Here is a 25,496-nt window from a genome sequence, read left to right as displayed (position 1 = left end):
GTTCTCACCTGCTTAATGTTTGAACCGCAAGATGAAAAGCATGAAGCTAGGAAATTATGTTTGAATACCATTGTAGTGTGTAATTATTTTTCCATTATCCCTCATTTCAGCAATGTGCACAAAATGAAATAGTCCTGTAGAGACAATCTTCAAGTCTACAGTTAAATGCTGCAATTACCATGAAAAGTAGAATCAGTTCAACTGTGCGAACAAAATCAAAAGGCAGACATGACGTAGAGATGGAAGAATTTTATTTCAATCAATATCAAGGGTTTTTAAAAAGATAACTCTTTTACAAGTTATTGTTAGGCATAAACAATGAATCGTTCTCCAAAATTATAAAGATGTTTGTAATGTTTCTCCTGGTGTCAGCGTTCTATTTCTTCATCCTCTGTGCGCCTTCGTTTCCTCTCTTGCTGCTGGTTTCCCTCGTTTGTCTCCTTTTAGTTGTGTTCTTGTAGAGCCTCTGCCATGAACAGCTTCCCCAGATTCTGTGATGTGAACTCCTTCACGTTCTGGCAGTAGTTGTTGATTTGCCCTGTTGGAGGGTAGCCACATGCATCCACGTGCCCCCACACGAAAAAAAAACAACAACACACACACGGAAACATACATACATGCGTGTACGCAGACATGTACACAAACAACCGGGGGAAGCAGGGGAAGGGGAGAAAAACAGCAGCACAGCAAAACATTAAATTAGAGGGGGAGCAGAGTAAACAAAAGGATCCGAATGTTGTCATGGAGGCGGAGGAGAGCTGAACAGCGTGAGGGAGCAGGGGAAGGGGCGGTCGAGTTGGAGATTGAGTCAATAAACTTTAAATTAATGTAATTTCAAGATAATAGCGGAGATAATTACAAAACAGAACCTGAGCTCCTGTGAGGGGAGCGGAGGCGGCTGATGGATTTGAAGCCAGGAATGTGTGCGTGTGTGTACGTGTGTGTGTGTGTGTACGTGTGTGTGTGTGTGTGTGTGTGTGTGTGTGTGTGTGTGTGTGTGTGTGTGTGTGTGTGCGTACCTGCAATAAGCAGCGTGTCCATGCGAGGAGGAGGCTGGGGGGGCTTGAACATTTTGGTGATGTCCTCCTCAGGCAGCGGGGGCTCTCCTCTGCTCTGCCGCTGGGCGTTCTCCTGCTGGCGCCGCTGGGTGTACTAGAAAAAAAAAAAAAAGAGAGAGAGCGAGACAGAGAAAGAGGGGTTGTGTTAGAGAACAGAGGGCACAGAAGAGGAATTAGAAGAAGAAAAAACAGAGTAATTGCACTGAAAAAGGATCATAGAAAATATTTTTACGGTACATGGAGAATGTTGTTTGTTTCTATTGTTGTTCTTTATTCTAATGAAGAGGCAGCTAAATGTATGCAGCCCGGGAGGAGAAGACCTATTTCCCCAAGGGGACATTAAAGTGTACGGCACGGTGTCGTATCGTTAAGAAAAAGGCCAAAATCTCCAAAGAGGGGAAGCCAAGGGAGGATAATGTGAGTAGAAACTTAAAAGAGGAAACAATAGATGCACATTTGTTTAATGACTCTGATTGAAATGACTCTGATTGAATGGTCTAATAAGGTCTGGTGTTTACATGCGTGAATGCCTTTAATTGAAACAGATGTGTTTGACGTGACAAAGTCTTTAATACAGCATGCATTCCTTTTAGCACCGACCCATTCAGCCACTTTTTTTTTTTTTTTGGACTCGTGTTGTCTGTCAGCGTTGTAGTTGCAGTTTGTGTTGCTTTTAAACTTACAAGAAAGAACATTTCCGACACCTCATGAGTTCGAACAAACAGGTCAAGAATGAGAAAGAACAGAGCGAGGAGGTTCTCAGGCTGAATCTTTGATCGATTCATTAAAGGTTAGCATAAGTCACGCTCAGATTTCTTTTCTTTTGGTGTCTAAAAATGGAGCCTCTGTGTTCTTGTTGGGCTTAATAAGGATTCTAATCAAAATATTTGGCTCCATAAGAAGTTATCTAATAATATCAGGATGGTTCACTTTATTAAGTAGCAAAAAAAAGGAGGATAAAGAAGGTAAGAGGAAAGAATGTCAGGAATGGGGAAAAGAAGAAGAATAAAAAAAGGGGGGTGATATAGCTACAAGTACTACAGACAGCAGCGACTGACAGCTGATAGTAAAAAAACACAAAGAAAGATGAAGAACAAAGAGAATGGGAATGGCCTCAAAACAGTTAGAGGAAGGCAGCGAGATGCAAGGAAACATTGTGATGAAAGAAGAGACAGAAAGAAGAGTTATAAGTGCTGGCAGGGATGGAGTGATTTGTGGAAGGCTGACAGTCGGTAAATCAGTAAGGTGCCGGGTCTCTGGAGATCCTAAAAGCCTTGTTAATTTGGCAAGATGGAGGAAAGACTGACACACAGATTGGTGGAATGGGAGGCTGCAGGAGGAGGAGGACAAAATGAGGTGGGAGCATCGAGGGCTTTTAACCAAACAACCCACGACACACCTGTAGGGGTGACTGAGGAAACTGCTCAGAAATGAAAAATGTAATTATTTGTTCAAAAGAATCGATACTCCTCCAGTTTCCTTTTCTCCTACCAACGTGTCACATCACGACTGTGCATCATCAAAATGCTAATGTGTGCAAATTTAGGTGACAAGGATACAAAGGCAGTTTGCAGTTGTGCTCCACTTTCCGTATTTAAATATAGACAAACAGAGCCTAAAATGTCTTACCAAACCCCATTGGAAGTAAATGTCAGAGTAAAAAAAATTCCACTGATCTAATTTAAGTACAAATATGAAACTTCCTCCTTTAAGCCCCCATTTCCAGTTTTGTCTTTTAGAAACTATACACAGGCTCGGTGTCGTTTTGCACTGCAAGTGAAAGATCAGGTTTAAAGTTCAACTTAAAGTCTTAATTAGACTGAGGTCTGGACCCCTGTGAAGCTTTGCCTATACGTTTAAGGTCGTGGTCTTCGTTGAAAATAATCCAGTCCAAATTCACTGTTCTTTTTTTGCAGACTGCAGCAGGATTTCTTTTAATTTTTGTTGGATTCATTTCCACCTCCACCTCCGTGAGTCTCTCCAGAGCTGCTGCAGGGAAGCGTCCCCTCAGCGTGCTGCTGCTGCTGCTGCTGGAGCCACCATGCATCATGCTGGGGATGATGTGTTTCTAGCTACTACTGGGTTAGGAGACTTAGCTGTAATTCACAGACAGCTCATAAGTTGTGTCGACTTTAGATATCACAGTTCAGAAGGGTGCCATAATGATCGTAAAGTTTGTAATTAAAGAAAAAAAGAACAAGAACATAAACATGTTTTTTAAAAAAAGGCAGAGCTGTTTCTGGCAGATAAGTTGATTGATTAGAGCATTCTTGACCTTTTTTATTCAGGGTTCTTAAAGTCTGAGAATAGAAGCTTGACTGTCGCATTCAGTATCTCCTTCCTGAATACACTCCTGCGTGGTGGGATCATTCAATCCCTTGGCCTTAATCTTGCTGTGCTTGCTATAAATATCCTAGAACTAGGCAGGGTGTAGCACTGCCCCTTTTGTGTACTGCTTAACAAACCGTTCTCACGTCTGGTGCCGCCTCGTAACAGGCTAGGCAGTTTTCCACAAGTTGATTGTGCAGTTATTGTAGGTTCTGTACAAAGTGGCTGTACACTGGTGTCGAAACAGGTAGTCCCCCATCACAATCAAGAGTATAATTGTTTACAACTTGAAACTGCACCTGATGAACAGCAATGTCCACCTGCTGCTTTCCATCCAGATAAGAAAGGGTGGCGTGTGCTGTAATATTCATTTTGAGTGGGTGGGTAGGATATTGTGCCCTGTTGTTCCACGCTGTCAGGTGCACGTCAGAACTAACAACTCGGGGATTTCAAGGACAGTCTACGTAAATATGTGTGTATGTTTTAATGACAGTTCACTGTATTTACTGCCCCTGTTTGCACTTTTCTTTATCCGTTTATGATTTCCATTTAAGATCCAATAAAGATAAAAACAATCTCCCCTCAGTATCTACATTAATCATTGTATAGGAACAGTAGTGCAATGGGGTCTGATACAGGCTTTGTAGATCAACAGAGAGAACCTCGCAGTTAGTGCCCGCCCCCCTGTACGTTGGGTTTAAGTCCTCAAGAGTGGGTGGTCTGGGTTCCAATTCTACCTGTGATTCCTTTTCTGGAAGTGGTCCCCCCCCCTCCCCCTCTATGCCTTCTGACTCTATCTACAGTCTATCTCCAAACATAAAGGGACACAATAACGGTTCAAATTCCACTTGTGAGTACTCAAAGGAAAATACCCAAGATTCGATCATGATTATATCTGGGTCCAGAAAAAGCACTAAGTGGTGCAAAAGGATCAGAAAGTAGGCAGAACTGTTTAAAATGACATGTGATGAAACAAACATGCATCGTTATGTTAAAGGTAATCAGGGGCCCTAAATTTAAAAATGATCAAAAACATTTACATATAACCATCGTTTAACTTTGTACATTGAGAGCAGAGTAACTGAAGACACATTCCTCTCTGTGTGTGTGTGTGTGTGCGTGTGCGTGCGTGTGTGTGCGTGTGCGTGTGCGTGTGCGTGTGTGTGTGTGTGTGTGTGTGTGTGTGTGCGTGCGTGCGTGCGTGTGTGCGTGCGTGTGTGTGTTCGAGCATACGAGGCCAAGAAAGCTGATTGTGATTCGGTAATGTGGAAAATGTGACTGTTATTTTTCTTTCAAGAATGTTTTCCATTTAAATGCAACAAACATTTCAGCAACAGAATTGTCAAAACACTGAAATTGCTTTTCATTCTGTGTAATGTAGCTGTGAAATCGATCGCAGAACCCTGAATGGAATCAATATATAAAATCATATCGAAGCAGAGTTTGCGATAACCACAAATATCCATATCGTTTTCCAAAGAGTCAATAGAATATGTTATCATGATGAAAGTGGTAAATTAAACTCCCAAGAACTAATGACTGGAAAAGGACTGAACAATGTCTTGGTAATTGAATTGCATCATTCGCCATAAATCACGACACTATGGTTCATAAGATTAACAGACTGCACCCTAATCTAATCTAAAGCACAGTGAAAAAACCAACAAGAAAAGAGGAACAGAGGAATAAACAGGGGAAGAGAGAAGTAAATCCCGAGGTATGAAGACTAAGGTGGCCACAGATTGTGGCTGGGATTCTGCTATTCACCGAATTCAGAGAGCTCTAAATGATAAATGGAGCCCTCTCAGCACGGCTCCGTTTTGCAACTTTCTATGATGATTAATAAGGTTCCATTTGTCCACGAAGCAGCAGGGTCAATAGAACAAGATTACATGGAGCAAGTACAGCAGATGTCTGAAAGGTGCATTAGAGGCTCACTTTCTTCTTCCTCTGTGGTCGTCATTGTGGGGCATTGCATGAAACGGAGAGGGCGTCCGCCTGTGCGATAATGTGTATGACACCAGTGTGTGTGTTTCAGGGCTCCGGCTTTGTGACTGTGATGATCTGAAGGTCAGTAGGGGAGGATGATGGATTATAGTAGCTGGAGTGTGGGTGATTTTGGCCGAAGGGGAGTGGGACTTTGTAGGTGTCTGATTCTCTACAGTCCAGGTTGTAAACGCATCGTCTGCATACGGCGGACTAGCTGTGGTCAGAGACCACACGATTGGTTTTCGACTCTGCCAAACGTGTGTGAAGTTGGTGGTGATTTTATCCTCCGCCGGCCGAGGAGATGATGACTCAGTCGGGTTGACATGAATATTTCAGACGTTTGCTCGTTCCCACTCGCGGAGGATAATGACAGAATAATGTGTCTATTTGAACGTAGGTGTCATTTGGTACGTGCTCACGGGACGCACAACCGTGAGTCACCTTGAGCCTCTGTGCTTTATTTCCCTGTGTAATGACTGCGTGTATCTGTGTACGTGGTGCCAGATGTTTGCATCTGGCTGAGGTTGCAGTTGGTACATGGCTGACTTTTCATCTCCGCGGCTGTACATTTTGTTCTGGTCTTTTCTGGAGTTTGTGCTTGTAGGTGGTGTGTGTATGGTTAGTGTTGAGCACATGGGACGTGTGTGTGTGTGCGACTATGTGTGAGCTTGTGCTGCTTCGAAATACATTTTGAGTTTGTACCCGACATACTGTATTAAAAAAACTTGAATTTTCAATTCTCTCATTATAATTATCGCATACTTGGAGTCGGTATGAATCAGAAATCCCAGAGTGTCAATGGTACTTGAAGATTGCCTGAGCATGACTCCTGGAATTAAACCTTCTGAACCCACTTTTCTTTACAGAAGTAAAAATTAATAACTGCACCACCGAATTAACCCTTGTAAAAATGAACCTGACGGATTCCTTGACAGGATGTATGTGTGTGTGTGTGTGTGTGTGTGTGTGTGTGCGTGTGTGTGTGTAGCCAGCAGACACTGATCAGCTCGTTTGAAGACTCCGACACCAACTCCACAACTTACATCACTGTAAACCATTTATTCTCAATCTGCATGCACCATGTGGGGTTGAAATACATTTACACTGCAGACCAGCTGCATTTTAACTGGGCTGGAAGTGAGATATCTGTTGCGATTAGCAGAGAGGAGCTTGTAGTCAATACCACGGCTCCACATGCAGATGTTTACGGCACCGTCTTTTGGCTCAAAACGATGCAACTAGCTAAATATTTTTAGCGCCCATCAAGGTAATTACCGTAAATTCCGGACTATAAGCCGCTACTTTTTTCTCACACTTCGAGCACTGCGGCTTCTACTCCGGTGCGGCTAATGCATGGATTTTTTATGGGGGACAATGAGCTTCTGCCGCAAAAACATTTGACTTCGTCACGTCGGATCTTAATATCAGTCATTTTGCGCTTCATGCACGCACCCTCATCATGGAAAACACACGGAGAAATACATATGATGCAGCTTTCAAGTTAAAGGCGATCGACCTGGCTGTCAAAGAAGCTAACAGAGCTGCTGCACGTTAAGATGACACTGACGGCGACAACAGAGACTGAGGAAGTGAGTAATGAAGTCAATCTGAGGCAGTGAATGGATGGACTTTTTCTTGTGAAATATATTACGGTCATCTTTTTCATCAGCCGTGTTACAGACACCGTCGGCTAGGCTTCGTATTGTAACGGTTCATGTTGTAAAGTCAGTAGTTGATAATGTGTTCATAATTCCGATTATGTGGAGAGTCAGTGAATGCACCAGTGAGAACGTGTTGAGTGGCTGTATGAGAGAACGCTGGGTGAGAGAGTTGGATTGTTACGGCAAGTTATGGTTTTGTTCTCCGCTGTAAACGGCGTGGTCACGGCCGACAGTGATCGGGTTATTAAAAGTTATTATTTGAACGCTCTCGTCGTCCTTTAACGTCCGTACGGACGCTACAGTATTTGCGGATGTTACCGGTAGCCTACGTCTGTGTAAATAGCTCTTGTTATAGCGTGGACACCTGCGGCTTATAATCAAGTGCGGCTTATATATGTACAAATACATTTATTTACCTATTTTTAGCCGGTGCGGCTTATATCCAGGTGCGCTCAATAGTACGGAATTTACGGTATTTTGGTCCGAAGTCAAAAACACTTACAGGTATGTTAAAATTAGAGACATCAAATAGTTAGAATGAAATCTGAAGTGGTTCAACTATTTGTATTCTTTTTTTGGTTTTTTTTTTTACAGTAAATTCTGCAGCATTTCTGACCCCAAAGAAACCCTCCATTCTCATCCTCCGTTGATGTTTTTAATTGCACAGGCATTTCACATAATTGCAGTCTTTAGTGCTGGGATACTGTCAATCTTTGGTCCTGATATTGAATGGCTCACTTTTTCTTCCTTGCATTACCTGCTGAGCTGTAGAGACTTTTAAAAGGTGCTCAGCGTCACTGCTTAATCGTTCAAAAAAAGAAGAAGAAAAGAACCCGACTACAAATCTCCTCTGACGCTTTCTGAACGACAACCAGGTGAAAGCCAATCACACTCAATTTACCGCCTGCAGATAACACAAGTACAAAGTTGTTCACGTCTTCACTCCACTGTGAAGTGAGGGTTACTCCCCGTGCAGAAGAAGCACTTAAATGCCAATCAGTCCCGTCTGCCAAGGTGTCATTGTTGCAGTACACATTTTAGACCGCATGCTCCATTGATGATTTTCTTTTTTTAAGGCAACAAGCTGAGCAACCAGAAATGAATGATGTGCACAGTATAGCATCAGTGAGCTTTGCAGGGTTTTATATAGTTGATATTTAATATTTATATACATTATAAACCTTTGCCATTCACTGCAGACAGATTTTTTTGATCCACAGCAGGTGAATGTACATTGATGTGTGAGCTTGTAGCATCAACCTTCTCTGAGGTTCTGTCTTTCAGTGTGTGTGTGTGTGTGTGTGTGTGTGTGTTTGTTTGTTTTTGCTACCTGGTGCTTATGCTGCCTGCCTGCTGAGATTATAGCAGCAATTGGTTGTATCCATGGCTCAGAGAAATATTCCTGCTGTTTTCCTGTGGAGTTTGTGGCTGTAGGTGCATCTGTGTACGAGTGTTGGTACCTTTTCTGTTGAATAAATTCTGGAAAAATGATGTCTCTTCCGCTGCTGCTTGCTCATTGCGTCTGTATGAGGTGCGTGCGCTTCATTTAATAAAAGCTTGTCTGGCGTGTGTGTGTGTGTGTGCGTGTGTGCGTGTGTGTGTGTGTGTGTGTGTGTGTGTGTGTGTGTGTGTGTGTGTGTGTGTGTGTGTGTGTGTGTGTCCGTGTATGTGTATGTGTAAATACATGCACTGCACTCATTCCATCGCGTACCTTGCTCGTGCAAAGACGTCTGCGATCTGACCAACGTCTGACACAACACCTACATTTTCCCCCATAGACTTTGAATGGTCACACACATGGGCACAATTGCACGTCGTGTTGCATGTTGGCATGATGCGCCTTAACACGTTACCTAACGCCACACTTTAAAGCGTATGCACACCTACGCCACACCGGCATGACACCTAACAAAAATAAATATATTTGTAACGCGTAGACGCAGGTGTGGCGAGACGAGCTTCACTATGTAGCAGCGTCTGCGTGACATGTAAACACATAGAAAAAATTCTCAAGCTCGTCTGACCACAGGAGCTTCAGTGTTGCCACACCTGACACTACACCCGACTACTTTAATGAGGTCAGTTTAGCGCAAATCAGACAGGCAGATACGCAGGCGATAGACTGCAGTGGATGTATTTAGAATGGATTCACACCTCATAGTGCGGGTGTGTGCGTGTCTGTCCGTGTGTGCGTGTCTGTCCGTGTGCGTGCGTGTGTGAGAGAGAGACCTACCTGGTGCTTCTGCTGCTGCTGCTTGCTCAGGTTGCGGCTGTAGGTGTTATATTTGACAATGTCTTGGCTCATGTCATCCACTCTGTCCATCAGAAGTTGAAGGCTCTTCTCCAGGTGGTTGCTGGAAGAAAAACACCAGTAAGTCATTCACACATTTTAATAGTGACACCAGCGACAGTGACGTTTAATCTTTAATTCACTTTCCGTGCCCAACAGAAAAGCACAAGCTTACTTAGGACACAATGGAGCGCATTTATATAGCACTCAAGTTTACAAATCTAAATCCCCCAGACACAAGATACAAATCACTGGCCGGACCGTTGGGAACAATTTGGGTTAAGTTAAGCATCTTGCCAAAGCACGGTTCAACATGTGGATAGTTTGAGCCAAGGCTCCATCGCCAATCCTGCAGTCAGTGAAAAGCTCTGGCTGGCTCAGACTTGGATCCCCATGTTGGCCTTTTGTATGCTGCTCACACTCGCAGCATGTTCCAGAAAAGACACTCGCAAACGTCTGCAGTTATCTACTCGTGGTCATTAGACATATTCTCTGTGTGCCTCTTGAAATACAAAATATCATGGCATGTGGCCATTCCAACCAAGCACATCTCAATAGTGTAAATGTTCTTTCACCCAAATCAGTTTCTTCTCTTCCATCTTAAAACAGACTCTTGAGTCAGGTAGTGAGCATACAACCAGGAAGTCATCAACAATAACACTTCAGATCAGCACATCAACAGTGGTGTTGTACAAATGTACTTGATGTAGTTTTGATGGAACTTTCATTTATTTTGTCACGATCAGCAAACTTTGGATATATTTTGAAAGAGCAGTTTGAGCCCAATTCAATAAACAAAACAAAAAAACCCCTGTGTTGTCTGGGGGGCGGGGGGGCAATTCAAAGGCACACAGAGCGGTTATTAATGAGAGAGCAGCTATACTACAAATTTTACCAAAGATAAAGCATCAACAAATACATCAAGTGTCAACAAAAGAATAAAGTGCCAAGATGCAAGTACAAGGTTAAAACACAAAATTACAAAGTTAAATACAAAACACGGTATAAGTGGTCAGCGATGGACTAAAGATGCAAAATAGTGCAGTAAATAGGATATAGATATATATATAACATATATTACATATATATATTACATATATTATGCATATATATATCCTATAAACAAAAGAGGCTGACAGCATAAGCCACAATGCATGTATGATGTGGATAATAGTAAAATAAATGGGCTAACAGGTTCTTTCTTAATAAAGATAAGAAACACATTATTTTGGTTTAACCTGAAGTAGCAAACATTCCTAATTAATGAAATATGTAAAACTAATAAAATTTATAAATAGGATTATTGTTTTTTGTTTTTTTTTTTAGCCAAAAGCACCGTAGCATTCTCTCTTCTCATTTTCTTTTTTTATCCCAGCTCATCACGAAGGACCTTGAATTTCCTTCGGGATCAATAAAGTATCTATCTATCTATCTATCTATCTATCTATCTATCTATCTATCTATCTATCTATCTATCTATCACATGTCAGCACTGAAGGAAACTGAAGGGCAGTTTAGTGTGTGATTTAAGCTCTGCTGTTCTCTAGCATTAAACCCAGGTAAAGGTTTAAAAATCTGACCGCTTGCCTCCAATCAATGAGTCATATCACATAAGGGGGCGTGTCTGCCAGTCAAATGGAATTCATGAAATCTGCTTTAGTGCATTCTCTCATGTTGCTCCTCAGATCTCTTTCATCTCTCCTCCATCTGCAGTGAGAGCTTCGGGATGATCCTTAACATGGCAGGTCTGGAACCACTCTCTGTTCGGCTGAGGCTCGCGAAGGGAGGCAGCATCATTAAAGAGGACTGGGGTAGATGGGGCTTCTTGTAATGAGTCAGCTCACCTCAAAACCAAAATCACTCTACAACCATTTACAGTTCACGATGTCATGTCAAACGTCGATACGCATCTTCCTTACTTTGGCATCGGACGACGGCGTTCTCTCTAACAAGACTCAACAATTACCGGTATGAGGACGTGCGTCAGTTTCCAGCTCGAAGATCTCTCTTCCGTAAACTCTAAAAACACTAGAGCCACAATTTTTCCATGTTCTCTGTTTGCAGTTCGTTCTGACCTCATCATTGAGTTCACCTCCTGTTTGATCCGTCTTCTGGTGCGTCTGCTGAGACATCTGACATGAGAGATCTCTCGAGGGGTCTGACAGAGCTGAGACCTCCGGACCTTTCTTCCCGTCCCCGCGCCTCAACTCTCTGCTCTGGAATCACATCCCTGATCTTTTCCCCAAACGTAGTCATTCTGACAAAACCCAACACACATCTCTACCAGCCTTCATGTTCTCTTTCCTCCCATGAGCCTCTTCTTTTTTTTCCCCTTTTACAACATGCCTCACTTGAACTGCCTTAAGTTCAACCTTGACAAGGCTGCAGAGCTCCACTTCAAGCCTTCTCCCTCTTGTACGATCCTCTGTGGAATTATAATCTTTCATTTACGACTGTTTGCGTGCTACATAATGCAGCGTGTACTGTGGGAAGACAGATTCTGACTGTTTATTTTAATGACAATTGTACCCGCAAGGACTGCCAGTACTGTGTATGCTTTGGCTGTGTGGGAACTTTTGCTGACGTAACCACTTTGTGTGTGTGTGTGTGTGTGTGTGTGTGTGTGTGTGTGTGTGTGTGTGTGTATGTGTGTGTGTGTGTGTGTGTGTGTGTGTGTGTGTGTGTGTGTGTGTGTGTGTGTGTGTGTGTGTGTGTGTGTGTGTGTGTGTGTGAGAGAATACATGGAGGGAAAGTTTGTTGTTCTTTTTTTTTGGGGGGGGGGGGGGATTACTTTGCTTTCTGCTGTGAGATGTTTCAATAAGTAATTTTAAAAATCAATATCCCTCTTCACCTCCAGGAGCTCTCTTGTGCAACAAAGAAAAAAAACATTATGTCAAGAAATAATTTACCCTCCCTCAATTTTCGTAGACTCTATGAAGTCTTCAAATGAAAGGAATTGCCACTAACCATCTCAACAACTGCTTCCAATTTTCGGGCAATGACTGCTTATTGTTAGAGGATAACACAGATTTTCTTATAAACAAGCTCGAGTGTAACCACAATTGACCCGAGGCAGACACATTTTGCTCATCAATGTGTGCAGATGTTTTTCTTGTCTTTTGTTTTTTTAGGCTGAATGAAAGTGTATTTAAAAGAGTGAAAGCATGGAGAAAAAGAGAAAAATCGAGACGATGGAAACAGGATGTTATGAAAGTGAAAGTACGACATGCTGGAGAGCAGGAGAGAGTGTGTGTGTGTGTGTGTGTGTGTGTGTGTGTGTGTGTGTTTTTTAAGACGGCTGCCTCCTGATACTGTACACTTTTTTAAATTCTTTTTTACTTTCAGTAGTAAGAACTAGAGAAAGTATTTTTGTGCTTGATCGGCTGTTAGAAATAAAACAACGAAGGGAGTTGTAATGAAGTTGTATAATTAATGAATGGCAGCCCAACTTACTGATGAAATCAAGAACAATCTCACATCAAAGCTACCAGAACTCTTACTTCTCTCACATGGATTGCAGAATAAATATAACATGTCAGAACTTAGGCAATTTACTACTGTGTTATAATTTTCAGTACTTATGATAAAAACATGCCATTATAATAATTATACTTTATTTATCCCACAAGGGGAATTTTACACTGTGTTAATGGACATGAACACACACAGGCTGAAATACACACTCATACACAAACAGGATCCTAGCGACAGGCATTAATGGAAAAGGTCTCAGAGTGAGGGGGCTGCCCACAGCGAGCACTCCAGAGCAGTTTTTGGGGTTCGGTGCCTTGCTCAAGGGCACCTCGGCAGTGCTCAGGAAGTGGACTCTCCAGCGACCAAACCAATTTCCAGACTTGGTTTGTACCGGGACTTGAACTTGAAAAAAAAGAAAAAAACAATCCCAACTCAAGTCCCTACAGACTGAGCTACTGCTGCCCCATCCATCCATCCATCCATCATGCCAGGAAGTGTAAAGTATCAAGCTCAAACTACATCCATCTGTTCGCATAAAATCAAGCACCCACACATGCATGATAAAGTTAAATATTCACATCCTTAGGATACTCATCATGATCATCTCAGTTGAACATTTGGCCGTTATCCACCCCGTCCAGCCTAAAACACCCTAATCACATTTACAAGCAAGCAAACATGCAGATCGAGTCCCTCAAGCTTGCGTGTACAGACATGAGAAACTAATGTACCCAAGTAGAGGCTGATTATTTGTATGAACTCTGTTGGTGACGATGTATAAAGCTATTCTCACATGCTTGACTTTCTGTTACACCATCCATATCACTGCCTGCCACCTGCACGATCTGCCGTTTCGTGTAAGTGATCAAATAATCAGCTTGAAGGGCTTCCTGCTGCCCTGCTTCCGCAGGATCTTAGGCACACTGGCTGTGCGGTTGAATACAGCAAATGGGTTTTCAGTCACAATTCATTGCTCGTCTCACCTTTTAAATTTTTTCTCTGAGTCGTGTATGCTTTTACACAGCTCCAATTGTCTCTCCTGTAGTTTAAACTGCTGAGCCGTTTCCACTCCCATCATGTTTGCCTGTGAGGAGCGCTGTGCGATCAGTTTGTCAACCCTCCACTGTGGTGTCAGTGTTGCAAACATGAAAACTGATGGCCCACTACCAAATCTCGCCATAACACTTTCCCCGCTGCGTCCCTCCGGCTGTGTCAGAATTGATTCTCGCTGACGAGAGCCCATTTAAAAGTATTTCATCAAGCAATATGGTGGCTAATTTGTGTGGTGTGTGCATTTATAATATATGCAGAGGAAATTGTTCAGTCAGAGCGGGATCCTTCAAAACATCTGCTGCTAATGTGTGTTGAGTGTTTGAGCTGGAAAAGTGTGCGTCAGTGCGTGTGTGTACGTTTGCCTGTGCATGTGTGATTGAGTGAACAGCATATTGTTTTGTGTTGATGTCAGCTTGTAGAGTAGTCTTTCAATGGCAGTCAGCTGTAAATTGCCCCCGCCCCCAACCCCCCAAAAAAAGAAATCAATTAATAAATAAAAAAAATCACATCTTAAAGTGTTTTCTGAATGCCAGCTTTTGTTCCCAATAAGTAGAACAAAAGCTGAGTAACCCTAACCCTTATTCACAGCACACGAGACAGGTTAATTTAAAATATCTGATAATTATCACTATGACTTTAAATAGCAAAGGAGGGCATGACTTTGACAAAAAAATACTTCATCTATTCTGATTAAAAAAAATAAAAAAATCCTCTTTCCTTAGGGCTCACTCAGCAAAAATGTCCCGTACCATGCACGATTGTCCCCCCCCCGCGCTGGCCTGCACTCACACTGCTCCAGGACTGAGCATGGTTACCTCTTATACAAAACGTTGTCATAGAACAGTTTGGTGGCGTATTGTTGTGCCTTTGTTTGTGTTTATTCTCTCTCTCTCTCTCTCTCTCTCTCTCCTGTGTGCTCCCCCATGTGTTGCTACGGGGCCTCAGGTGCCCAGCCACACATGACTATTTAACAATCAGGGGCTGAGGTATAATGAGCAGCCTGGATTCTCATTTATAAAAGAGTGCATAGAATCCAAACGAAAAATGTAGGTGCGCCTAAAACCAAGAAGCTTGCATACGCACACATGCACACAATGATCCCTTTACAAAAATAAACAGTCAATGCAGGGCAGATCATGAAGGAAATGAAAATGCGTACAAACGAAGGGGCAGATAGATGGCTAATTCTGATCTTTAAATCAGTGATTACATTCGTGCACAGTCTGGTCCTCTGAGGTCCGTCTGGGATGATGAAATACTGGATCTATTCAGGCATACTGAAAGATACAGATAAAAACAGCTCACTACATTCGCCCGTAGAGCCTTAGTAAAACAACTGCTGGTTCTAATGATTAAATTATGACGTGTCACCGTACAGTGAAGTTTGATATTTAATTAAATAAACTGCAAAAAAAACAAACAAACATGAACTGTACTGTCGACGCACACCTCTACCAAGCGTGCCGGGACCAAGGATCAGAGGGCACTCTCACCTGTCAAACAAACCGGACTTGAGGAGTGAAGCATGCTTAGACAAAGTACGGATTCCCCTGAGTGAGCGCACGCTTACATTTCTTCTTTTTTTTTTTCACCCTTACATTTCTTAACTGGATTGATTTTCTCCTGTTCTTTTCTTTGAACTTACAAGTGTAGAAAAAGAGGTCTGAATATGCAAGGAATACAAACTGCTCTTCTTAAATGGGTACACAATTATTTATAGTGTTAAAAAAACTGAAGAGGTTTGCTAGTCTTAGAGTTATCAAAACTGCATGCTGAATAATGCAACCCACACTGCACAGTGTTTGGTCATAGACTACAAACAGTTACATTATTTAGACAGGTCAGCGAACTTACCGATCAATCCTGAATTAGAAATCAAAGTGCACCGAGGGATTTCCTGTCATCATTTATTCTGTTTTAAGGTTTTATTCAATGGCAGCACATACGGAATACCCGTGTGTGTGTGTTTGTATTCACAAAGGACAACAGAGGACAAACTCTCAAAACTGTATAGATGTGGAAGCGAAAAACTGTCTGACATTCAGTAAATTTAAAGTTCACACAGAGGTTGTCAAACAAAGCCGTTACAGGAGTGACTTCTATTCTTGTAATGAGTGTTAAAATCAGACGGAGCGTTTTTAACTGATGGACTGGGACTTCAGCTGACGCTGTCTGGCTCTTTTCTGGGAACGTTTGAAAGATGAAATAACTGAGATCTGACAGTGTTACAGCAAAACTTTATAGAATCATCTCTGTGGAAATATTAAATAAGTCTGCAAAACATTTAACAACTTTGTTTAAATCACTGACACTACTCCATTATCACAGTTCATCAAAAAAAAAAAAAAAAAAAAAAAGGCTGAATCATCCGATCAACGGTTATTGGCTGTTGATCAAAAATTCCATCCCACTTGGGGAGCTGGCATGCTGTGGGTCATTTTTCATATTTTATTCATAGCCGAGTTCTGTCATCACCTCCTCTGTGACCCTTTTTCCAGTTATGTCTCCTCACTCCTCCAAAGGCTGCAGCCCTCATAAAGCCTTACACCTCTGCATTCGCTCCTTTTCTCCCTTATTGAATTCGAATCATCATGGAGCCCCGGTCGAGCACAAAGCTATGTTTATACGTCCTTACACATTTTTATGCAGAAGGCCAACTGCAGTAATCAGATAGGAGGTCGTGGACGGGCAAGTTGCTCATTCACGCACGACGAAGAGTAAATATGAGGTTTAAAGGACGATTCGTAATGAGAAATGTCAGCCACTTTACGCCAGGCAGATTCTTAGGCATGTGCAAACCTCTTTCCATATGTGAAACGCTTCGAGGCCCAACATGACAGACTGTTTTGGAACTTTGCAAACAGAGAGGCGTTTCAGAGGGGAAAGGGGCAACGTGACTGAATTTACGTTCACGCAATCCATCACCCCCATCAACATCATCATCTGTGGTAAGAAAAAACCCTGTTTGCCGGAGTGAAACTGCATTCACTCAGCCTGAGACGTCTATGACATTGACAAATGGGGCTGCAGATTGGAAAATGAGACAAAAAGGAAAAACATTAAATAAAACCCCATATCATTATCTTTTTTTTTGTTTCTTCTTTTTTTTTTTTTTGAAGGGGTGGAAATGAGGAAAAGGAGGTGGGGCTGTCAGGAGAAGATGTGAGGGGAAAGAGACGCCACAAACCAATACGAGGACAGCGCTGCGCAGCAATCTGACAACTTCAGGAAACAATTTCATCTTGGTTGACATTCCATCGCCAGCCACGCTGGGAAACCTTTAGGGAGGGCCGGGCTGCTTCTGCCTCATTTTAGGTCAAATCAAACTCGATGTTTGAACACCCGAGTAGTCATTAGGAAAATGGAACAATATGTCGGAACAGTGAGGGCTTCTCCTTCACTCTATTTGACAATTTCTAACAAATGACTGGTGCCGGGCTTGGTTGGCCATGTTCACGCTCTGTATATATTTGGAGTCTTTATTGAATTCATGACTTTGTTACTTACTCGGCTGTTTCAGGACACGTATGGGACGAGTCACAACAACTCCAGTAAGCACAGTGTGTTTTTGTGCGCCAGCAGTGTGTAAATCTACACTTTGAGTCGTTATTGTACTAATTCCTCACACCTGCCCTCGGGAAGCTTCACAGCTGTTGCTCCACTTGCAGCGGTTTATCTCCATAAATGATTGCTGATAAATTCTCCGGAGACTGAAGCCGAGCGCCTCGGAGATCTGAATGCGAGACTTAGAGTGCCGGGCTGTGAGCCGAGATGCTGGCGTGATATTTGTTCTTATTGTGCTCATTAGTGATGGGAGACAAAGTTTTGAAGGCAGTTCCTGTTTTTTTGGAGACATTTCTGAATAAATTGGTTTTGACATTTTGGATGTGGCATTTGCTGCATCTAGTTTTGGACTGGATCTGATCTAAAAAAAAAGGTGTTTTTTTTTTAAATTACCCCAAAATCAGATTAGGTGTCTAAGATGTTGAAAATAGAAAATGTATACTTGAACTGCCCTCCTTCAGAGTGTCTTACAGTTGTGATCCAACACTCCAACATGTCATTCAACACTATATAACAAAAGGAAAACCACTCCATGACTGGCAAGTTTTACTTTTTGAGACGTCCTGATACTATAACCCTCACAAATCTGGGACTGAAGTCCTAGTAGGTATAGATTACATTTTAATGGACCAGGCGTGTGTTGTCTTTTTTTTTTTTTTTCCATGTAAAGAAAAAAAATACCCCCATCACCAACATGTTCTTTTTGTTTATGCAGCTTATGCTGGTATATGATTGAAGTCTATGATCTTCTGAAAAGTCTAATAAGCTCACAGGAGAGCGCTGCACTGGTTGATCCATTCTTTCATCACAACATAACGGCCCTGTGTAGTCTATCATCTGGAGCTTGTTGTTGTGCGTTTCTCCGAGGCGCTCGTGCTTTTACATCACAGCTCCAACCAAATCTGGCCCTTACATCATTAGTGTTTGCCAACTGCTCGTCTGACCTCGTGAAAAGTATCCGAATGTGACCCGGTCGATGTACATTTGAACGATAATTTGTGCAGCTAACTATAACTGGTAATGCACGCGAAACAAAGGAGGTCAAACGCAGAGCAGCTTCTGTGTGCAGAGATCTAAAAAAGCAGCTGCTGTCATTTCAGAGAAAAGTTCTGCAATTGTGGACATTTCAAAGAAGCTATTTCAATAATGGGTCTCTTTTATGTCTGTTTTTTTTTTTTTTACATGTCTGACTGCGTCACAATTGTAAAAGCATGGCCATTATAGCTCCACCTAACAGGTAAAATGTACCAATGCCGAGTGATAAAGCACTTCCTGGGCTCATACACATTTCCTTTTTCTTTTCTTTTTTATTCCAATATCTTCAAACTACTGCAGTGCGTTGATTGAGATTGCTCAAATTGTTACAATGATGAACACGTGATTTATTGTGCAGCCTTTTACAACAACGCAGAATTACTCGATTTAGCAGAAGCCCCGCCTCAGACAGAGCAAACAGCCAATCACAGTTGAGGATTTCAGGGCGGCAAGAGGGGAAAAGGCCACATCGATTTCAAGTAAGGGCAATGCCACCGCAGGCCAGCCCCGTCCACACATTCCAGCTAAACAACCCCGCTTCCCGGTCTTTGAACAAAGTCTGTATGGCGGCTCCACATGAGAGAAAATACGCCAATAGAGCTTATCCCTCACTTCAGAACAGTGTAGACGACACAGACTAATGCCCAGGAGTTCTGTGATGTCAAATCAATTTTAATTTTCAGAAAGCGTTTACTCATGTCTTTGAAAGCAGCCTGCAGGTTCAAAGAGATACCATGACATGGTTTAAAGCTTGTCAGACACTTTTAGGAAGACGCTATTCTTCTCAATAGAGATTTATGCGCAGTACCATGGTAACCATGTTCAGACGGATCAAATTAAAGTGGCACCTGTTTCCAGTGCTGGATTGTTGGGGATGATGAAACATCCATCAATAAACTCTGTTTTTTTTCTGGATATGATTAGAGTGTTTTTTACAGTTATTTTCCACCATATAAGCTCTTGCTCATGTGCTTGCAGACACAATGATGTAGGCCGCATCCGAAAATAAAGAAGGCTGTTATGTTACCGTCTCCGATGACTAAAAAGCTGCAGAACATTATGATCACACAGAGGTCTCCCCGAGTGCAATAAAAGATTATTAAACTCCAAAATAAAAATAAAAATAAGATTTTCATTTGGGGGGGTAAAAATACGAGGTCGGCATACAAAAATCAAGAGGTCATTTAAATCACTCCAGAGTGTCTACAGCAGTAAAATTCTTCCAGCTATGTCAGTGTTAGATTGCAGCATTTACAACCAGACTGAAGGTCAGGTTTTTTATTTTTATTTTTTACTACTGACGGATGTTGATAAGCCAACAAGACGGCTCACAACACGATGCAGAAACATCTTGTAAATGTTGGTCGTCTGAGAAAAACTCTGTTGAAAACCACAACTCAAGATAGCATTTTGTGGTTACACGCACTGCTAATATATTTACAATACAGTTGTCCGGCCTTTAATCCTGCTTGGGCAAATGATCACGTGACTTTGTCTGACCTGCTGGAGAGGTTGAGCAGCTCGTGTTTGTCCGCGACCGTGGACTTGTCCTCCAGATCCCACATCAGCGCGTTGATGAGGTGCGAGTTCTTGATGATAATGGGCACCTCCTCAAACATGTGCTCGAAGCCGATGCTGGCCTTCTTCAAACTACGGAGAGAGTGAAAGAGGAACAGGAGCAGAATGGAGAGGAATTAAGCGTTAGCCTTTTGGTGAGAGGGACAGAGGCAGACAGAGAACAAAGATATAATAAGACTGATCCCATATTTAGTCCTCTTAACATGAACTGTCATCTTCTGAACCTCTCAGAGTACACACACACTCCACTCAACACATTTACAATGAAAACAGAGCAAGTGAAAAAATGTGTGATTTCTTTGATCCATGATGATCCAGGATTGTGCAAACCAAGAAGTCATTCTGTCCGAGAAAAAACACATTTCTATCCATGTATGGACATTTGTTTTCTGTTGCTGAGACTGAGCAGTAAGAGCTCCATACGTGACAATAAAACACTGATTTGAAATTCAACAATAAGAAAAGCTCCTCTGAAAGCCAGTGTGCTTTTTTTTGTAAGGACAGCTTGCTTATTAATGCACATAAACTGAATGTATAACAGAACACATGAGAATGACTCAGTGTTGGAAGTCAACCTGGAACTACTCATTCCAAGGATATAGACATTTTGAACACCTTACAATATTTGCAGAGTGGATTGAGGTTATTCTAAATGGAACTTAACATCTGTTGTGTTTGAGTCAGAGACGCCTTCAGGATGATTTTTTATTTTTTTTTGCATATGGTGCATATTTTATGTTTTTAGCATATTCCTTCAGAGAGAGAGAAAAAAAGAAAATGCAAAAGGTGCATTACGCTCTGCCAGAAAAATGCATCACAGCACATAAAGAAAAATGATATTAACGTGTAAAGTTAAACTATGAAATCTGGGTATCAGATCACAGCCACACCTGACCAATGTTAGACTCAGTAGCATCAGTAACTCTTTATGGACTTTGCTGAAAATTGGATTCTTTATACATGGACCAATTGTAAACCTCCTCTAATTGTTCCTTTAAGAGCATCTCTCTTTCTTTGACATCGGCCTGTTAACACAAAATGGAGGTTCAAACTTTGCTTAATGTCTCACATAAATTCAATAGCATTGACTGAGTGCCTCGTCTCAGCCCGTCACTTGTGCACAGTGCATGAGCCTCAAACTAATGTCTGTGTATGTCTAACGCTAGCTCGTTGCGGCGTCTTGCTTGTTATAGGATCAATATGCTCCCTGCATTAATCCACTTTGAGCACCGTACCAGAAAAAACAGAGATGTTTACATAATGCCTTTTTGTCTTGTGTGATACCACCGCTTCTGAGGCATCTTCTGATATACATGGAGAAAATAGGCTTTATGTATTCCAAGTACAGCATTCACCTTCAGCGAACTTTAGGAGCAACTCTAATGCAACAAATTGGACATTCCTGCCTGAGGCTTGGAGTGGGGAGGACAGAAATCAGTATGGAGAGCTGCAGTCTATAGGGGAAATCTATTATAATACAAACACACTCAGCCATACATATTTGCACAACTATCCATCTGCGGTGCCTTCAAATATTTCCTGGAGATTATGACCTTTCCAAATGCCTGCAGAGCCATCTACAGAAGCTGCCTGTGAAGATACAGAGACCAGCACATTTCTAGGCAGGACAAATTGCTGCAACCCAACTGGACTTTGGCACACTTAATGCCATGCTCTTTTCGAGTTGGGCCCCGCTGGACAGAGCCAAAAGGTTCACTCCACAGGCCGACTAATTTGCTGCTTTATATTGTGTGCTGAAGTGGAGGCTATTGACCACTTCCCTCCATTGCGCCCAGCAGACTTGGAGGACAGTTCAAAGGGTCTATTCAGCACTCGTCGTTCCCTGCCTTTCAATTCAGAAAGATGCACAATATATGCAAGCTTAACATCAAATATACCGACATGAAAGGAGATAGCGTTTTCCACGCATTGTAGACATAGGGTGGCACGAAACGCTTTTGAAGTTTTCAGTCTTTACGAGGGAAAAACACGGACACACAGAATTCATTTAGATTCTACTCAGAAAAAAAAAAAAAAAAAACACAGACTAAATTATTATTATGGATTGATAGTGTCCTTTTCCTGCCCGCAGCTACCCTCTTTCAATCACAAGCTTATTGGGAACTGTGATAGCTACAGATCAGGGCCTTCATAAATCATAGGAACTAATGAAAAGCTGCAGAAATCAGAAGGTTCCTGACTCTGAGCCAAGTGCACTGGGTCAATAACGGAGTGGATTGCAATAGAGACACAAAGGTGAGGAAATAAAGAGGAGACTGGAGAGAAGAATGGGATGTAGTTAGTTTGTCACATGTTCCTTCATTTTCATTGGCCTTTAGTGGATGTAAAAATGTATATCGAAATGTTCTTAAATCGACAGCCATCTGGTACCACGGACATTTCTTCATTGCTCTGTTTTCCTGCCGCTTACTCAGATTTTACACTGCATGTGTGTGTGTGTGTGTGTGTGTGTGTGTGTGTGTGTGTGTCCTCTCGTGAATGTGTTGATGCATGTGTGAGTTTTTGAACTTGGAGCACTCTGAACTGCCTGGAAAATGCCCTCCTCATTACATTCGCTTTAAGCTGCAATTTAAAAGCAATTATAACAAGCCTTGGGGTCAGAAATAGTGTAAACATTGTACATTTGTTTGTTGGGCAAGGGCGGGCTGATAAATAATCAGCATCAATCTCCGACTGCAGCTGAATACCTCCCCTGTGGACACACCGGCCGATATTTGCATCCATTGAATAAGTAGAAGCAGATGATCAAAGGCTTTTTTTTTCCTATTCATTTAAGCAGTGTGAGTGCATTTGTGTATTTGTGCCGTGTACGCCCACACCAAAGCAAGATTTATTTGTGAACCTTCAGCCATATGCATGCATATCCATCCATCAGGTCTTGTAATTTGTGTTCTGTAGTATGAAGTACTTACGCCTCAGGTGTGAAATCTTTCTCCTTGCAGATCTCCATGAGTTTAGGAGTAAGCCTGTAGGCCTTTAGGGACAGGGAGCCTTGGGCTGTCTTGATAGGATCTAGAGTGAGAGAAGGGGGGGGGGGGGTTGAAAGAAAGAATTATTAAGGTTGAATAAGGTATATGATTCAGCAAAAACAAAGCTGGCACAGACCTCCTTTCAGTTTACAAAAAACACGTCTCTAGATTTAGCTTTAGCCACTGGTGGCCCCTGTTGATGACCCCTCACTGTCAGTACCTTTAACATTATAAGACGTATCTGGAGGTCTTGCTCCAGTTACACAACCTCTGACATCTTTGGTAAATGCTTGGGCGCCAGTTTGATTAAGTGCCTTGCTCAAGGGAACCTTTAGGAGGATTGAATGAGCTCGGCAACATTCGCTATTCAGCAACTGCCTCCCATGTTTTCCCAGTCAAACTCAAGGTTTGTTTACAGGTCCCTATTTCCACCCTGTGGTCAGCGTACTTCTCTGACGCTCCTAAAGTGCAAAATAAGTGTTCGTAAATAGCACTGCACTGGTGGCATTTTTTTTTTTTTTTCACTTTTATACATTTGGAAAGTGCACAAATCTTATAAATGTCATAATTGAAGTATTTTATACCGCCTTCTTGGTGTGGTGGGAGGTTGTGTATGGATGGTAGGGGACACATTGTACACAGTTTTTAATAATTGTTTATGAATTATTGAAGGGATACAAGCTGGAGAAAAGCAACACACATCTATTAAGGAAATAAACTATCAACACTCCCATATGCTGATTGGCTGATTTTGTCACTAGACTGGAATAATTTTTTTTTTTAGGGGATGGAAAGTCTGTACATGCTTACTAATCTGAGCAGAAAGAAAAGTAGTGGGGGAGCTTTTGATGAGTCAATTGCAATAAGATATACAGATGGCAAGGATTCTGTGAATAATTAGTCAACTAAACAAAGTGAAAAGAAAAGTTAAACATCAAAAAAATAAATAAAGACAAAAAGGTAGAGTGCTCTAGAGTGTCTAATCCTTCACTTGTTATTGGCTTGTTTCTCAGTTGCTGCTGAGATTTTAAAAGTTAAAAAAAAAAGTGTTTTACTGGCTCAGGCTGGGTGTGCTGACAGCCAGTCTACCAGAATTCTTAGTGTGACTTATTTACTTCCCAACAGCCAACTGTGAAAAGCCATTTGCCCAGAGCAAGCCTATCTCAAACAAGACACAGCCAAATTTGCGCTGGCCCATCTCCACTGAGGCTGGATGGTGACAGCCACGTTTGATTGAGACAGCTCTCTCCTAACTGTTGGAAGCTTGGCGACTAATTTAAAAGCTTGCATGGTCTAGCGTGACAGGTATCCTTCATTTGTGAAGGGGATCATTACTGGCAGAAAAGGATTGTCTGAGTTTTTTTATTTTGCATGCATTATATACACATGACTTCTGCTCAATTTTATGTAGGATGAAATGGAGTACATGAAAGGGGCTTGTTACAGCTTTCTCTCTCACCTTCGGAATTAGAAGTCTCAATACTTACAAAGAGCATAAACAAAAGCAATGTCATTTAAGTCACACGGCTAGTGAAGGGGATGCAGATCCATTGGCCGATTTTGTAAGATTTTATCGTAACCAAGAAACCAGATTTATAAAATGTACCTCAGCCAGCAATCTGTTTTACATCTTACGGATGCAGATCAATTTTGAAGTTTGACTCCAGCTTGAATGGGGACACTCAAAAGCTCTTTATATACACACTCCTGAAAATGTCGAGGAAATCCAGAACAGCCTGTGCCTGAAATCTTTCTAAGTTGCTCTTTCAAAAGAGAAACAGCAGGGAATTTTCTGTGTGTGTGTGTGTGTGTGTGTGTGTGTGTGTGTGTGTGTGTGTGTGTGTGTGTGTGTGTGTGTGTGTGTGTGTGTGTGTGTGTGTGTGTGTCTGTGTGTGTGTGTGTGTGTGTGTGTGTGTGTGTGTGTGTGCATGCTTGAAATGACTGACCAGGTGTATTAAATGTTTCTTTTCTATCGCAAATATTTGTAGCCAACTGGATCAACCGTCCCCTCTTACTCCAACCTGTCATTGGACGGAAGCCATTTACTCACCTGTTGGTTTAATTGGTGCGACTGGTGGGAAAATGACAGGCGGAACAAAAAGTAATCAATTTTCCTCCAGTTTGACTTTAAACAGAAGTAATGTCAATTCCTTTGAGGTGCTTTGATCCATTAAGCATTGCATTATTGACTGACATTAACAGGAGACCTCATTTAGAATGAAAAAGGGCGGGATGACCGACTTCCTGCCTCAGTGGACAAGTGGATGGCGGGACCAGATTGACGGGTTTATATGTCCGTTAACTAAAATCAATCTTTGTCTGTAATGGATTTGTATGATCCGAGAACATGACTACCCTGAAAGAGATAAAGCACAGTGCCTGGAATAACAGATTGATAGAATTCAAAGTGGTTTTTATCAGTTCATAAAACAACAACTTAGGTTGCAAGCTTCGTCTTTAGGTGAGTGGATAGTCA

The 25,496-nt window shown here is 42.0% G+C and overlaps 1 protein-coding gene across 1 annotated transcript in view; it reads right to left on the bottom strand.

Moving 5' to 3' along the window:
* Positions 1-234: 234 nt before the first annotated feature.
* LOC306823391 (eukaryotic translation initiation factor 3 subunit H) overlaps positions 235-25,496 on the bottom strand; it is a 60,130-nt gene continuing 34,868 nt past the window's right edge. Inside the window, exons 4-8 of the mRNA XM_079342877.1 lie at positions 22,964-23,063; positions 19,953-20,102; positions 9,270-9,390; positions 1,020-1,152; positions 235-538 (exon numbers count right to left, since the gene is read on the bottom strand). Of these exons, the coding sequence (XP_079199003.1) occupies positions 444-538; positions 1,020-1,152; positions 9,270-9,390; positions 19,953-20,102; positions 22,964-23,063 (599 nt within the window). The 3' untranslated portion in view covers positions 235-443. The remainder of the gene's footprint in view (positions 539-1,019; positions 1,153-9,269; positions 9,391-19,952; positions 20,103-22,963; positions 23,064-25,496) is intronic.

Source organism: Symphodus melops, assembly GCF_947650265.1.
Source record: "Symphodus melops genome assembly, chromosome: 5".
NCBI classification, from domain to species: Eukaryota; Metazoa; Chordata; class Actinopteri; order Labriformes; family Labridae; genus Symphodus; species Symphodus melops.
The sequence above is the reverse complement of the archived record's forward strand: the minus strand, read 5'-3'. Positions and strand labels throughout refer to the sequence as shown.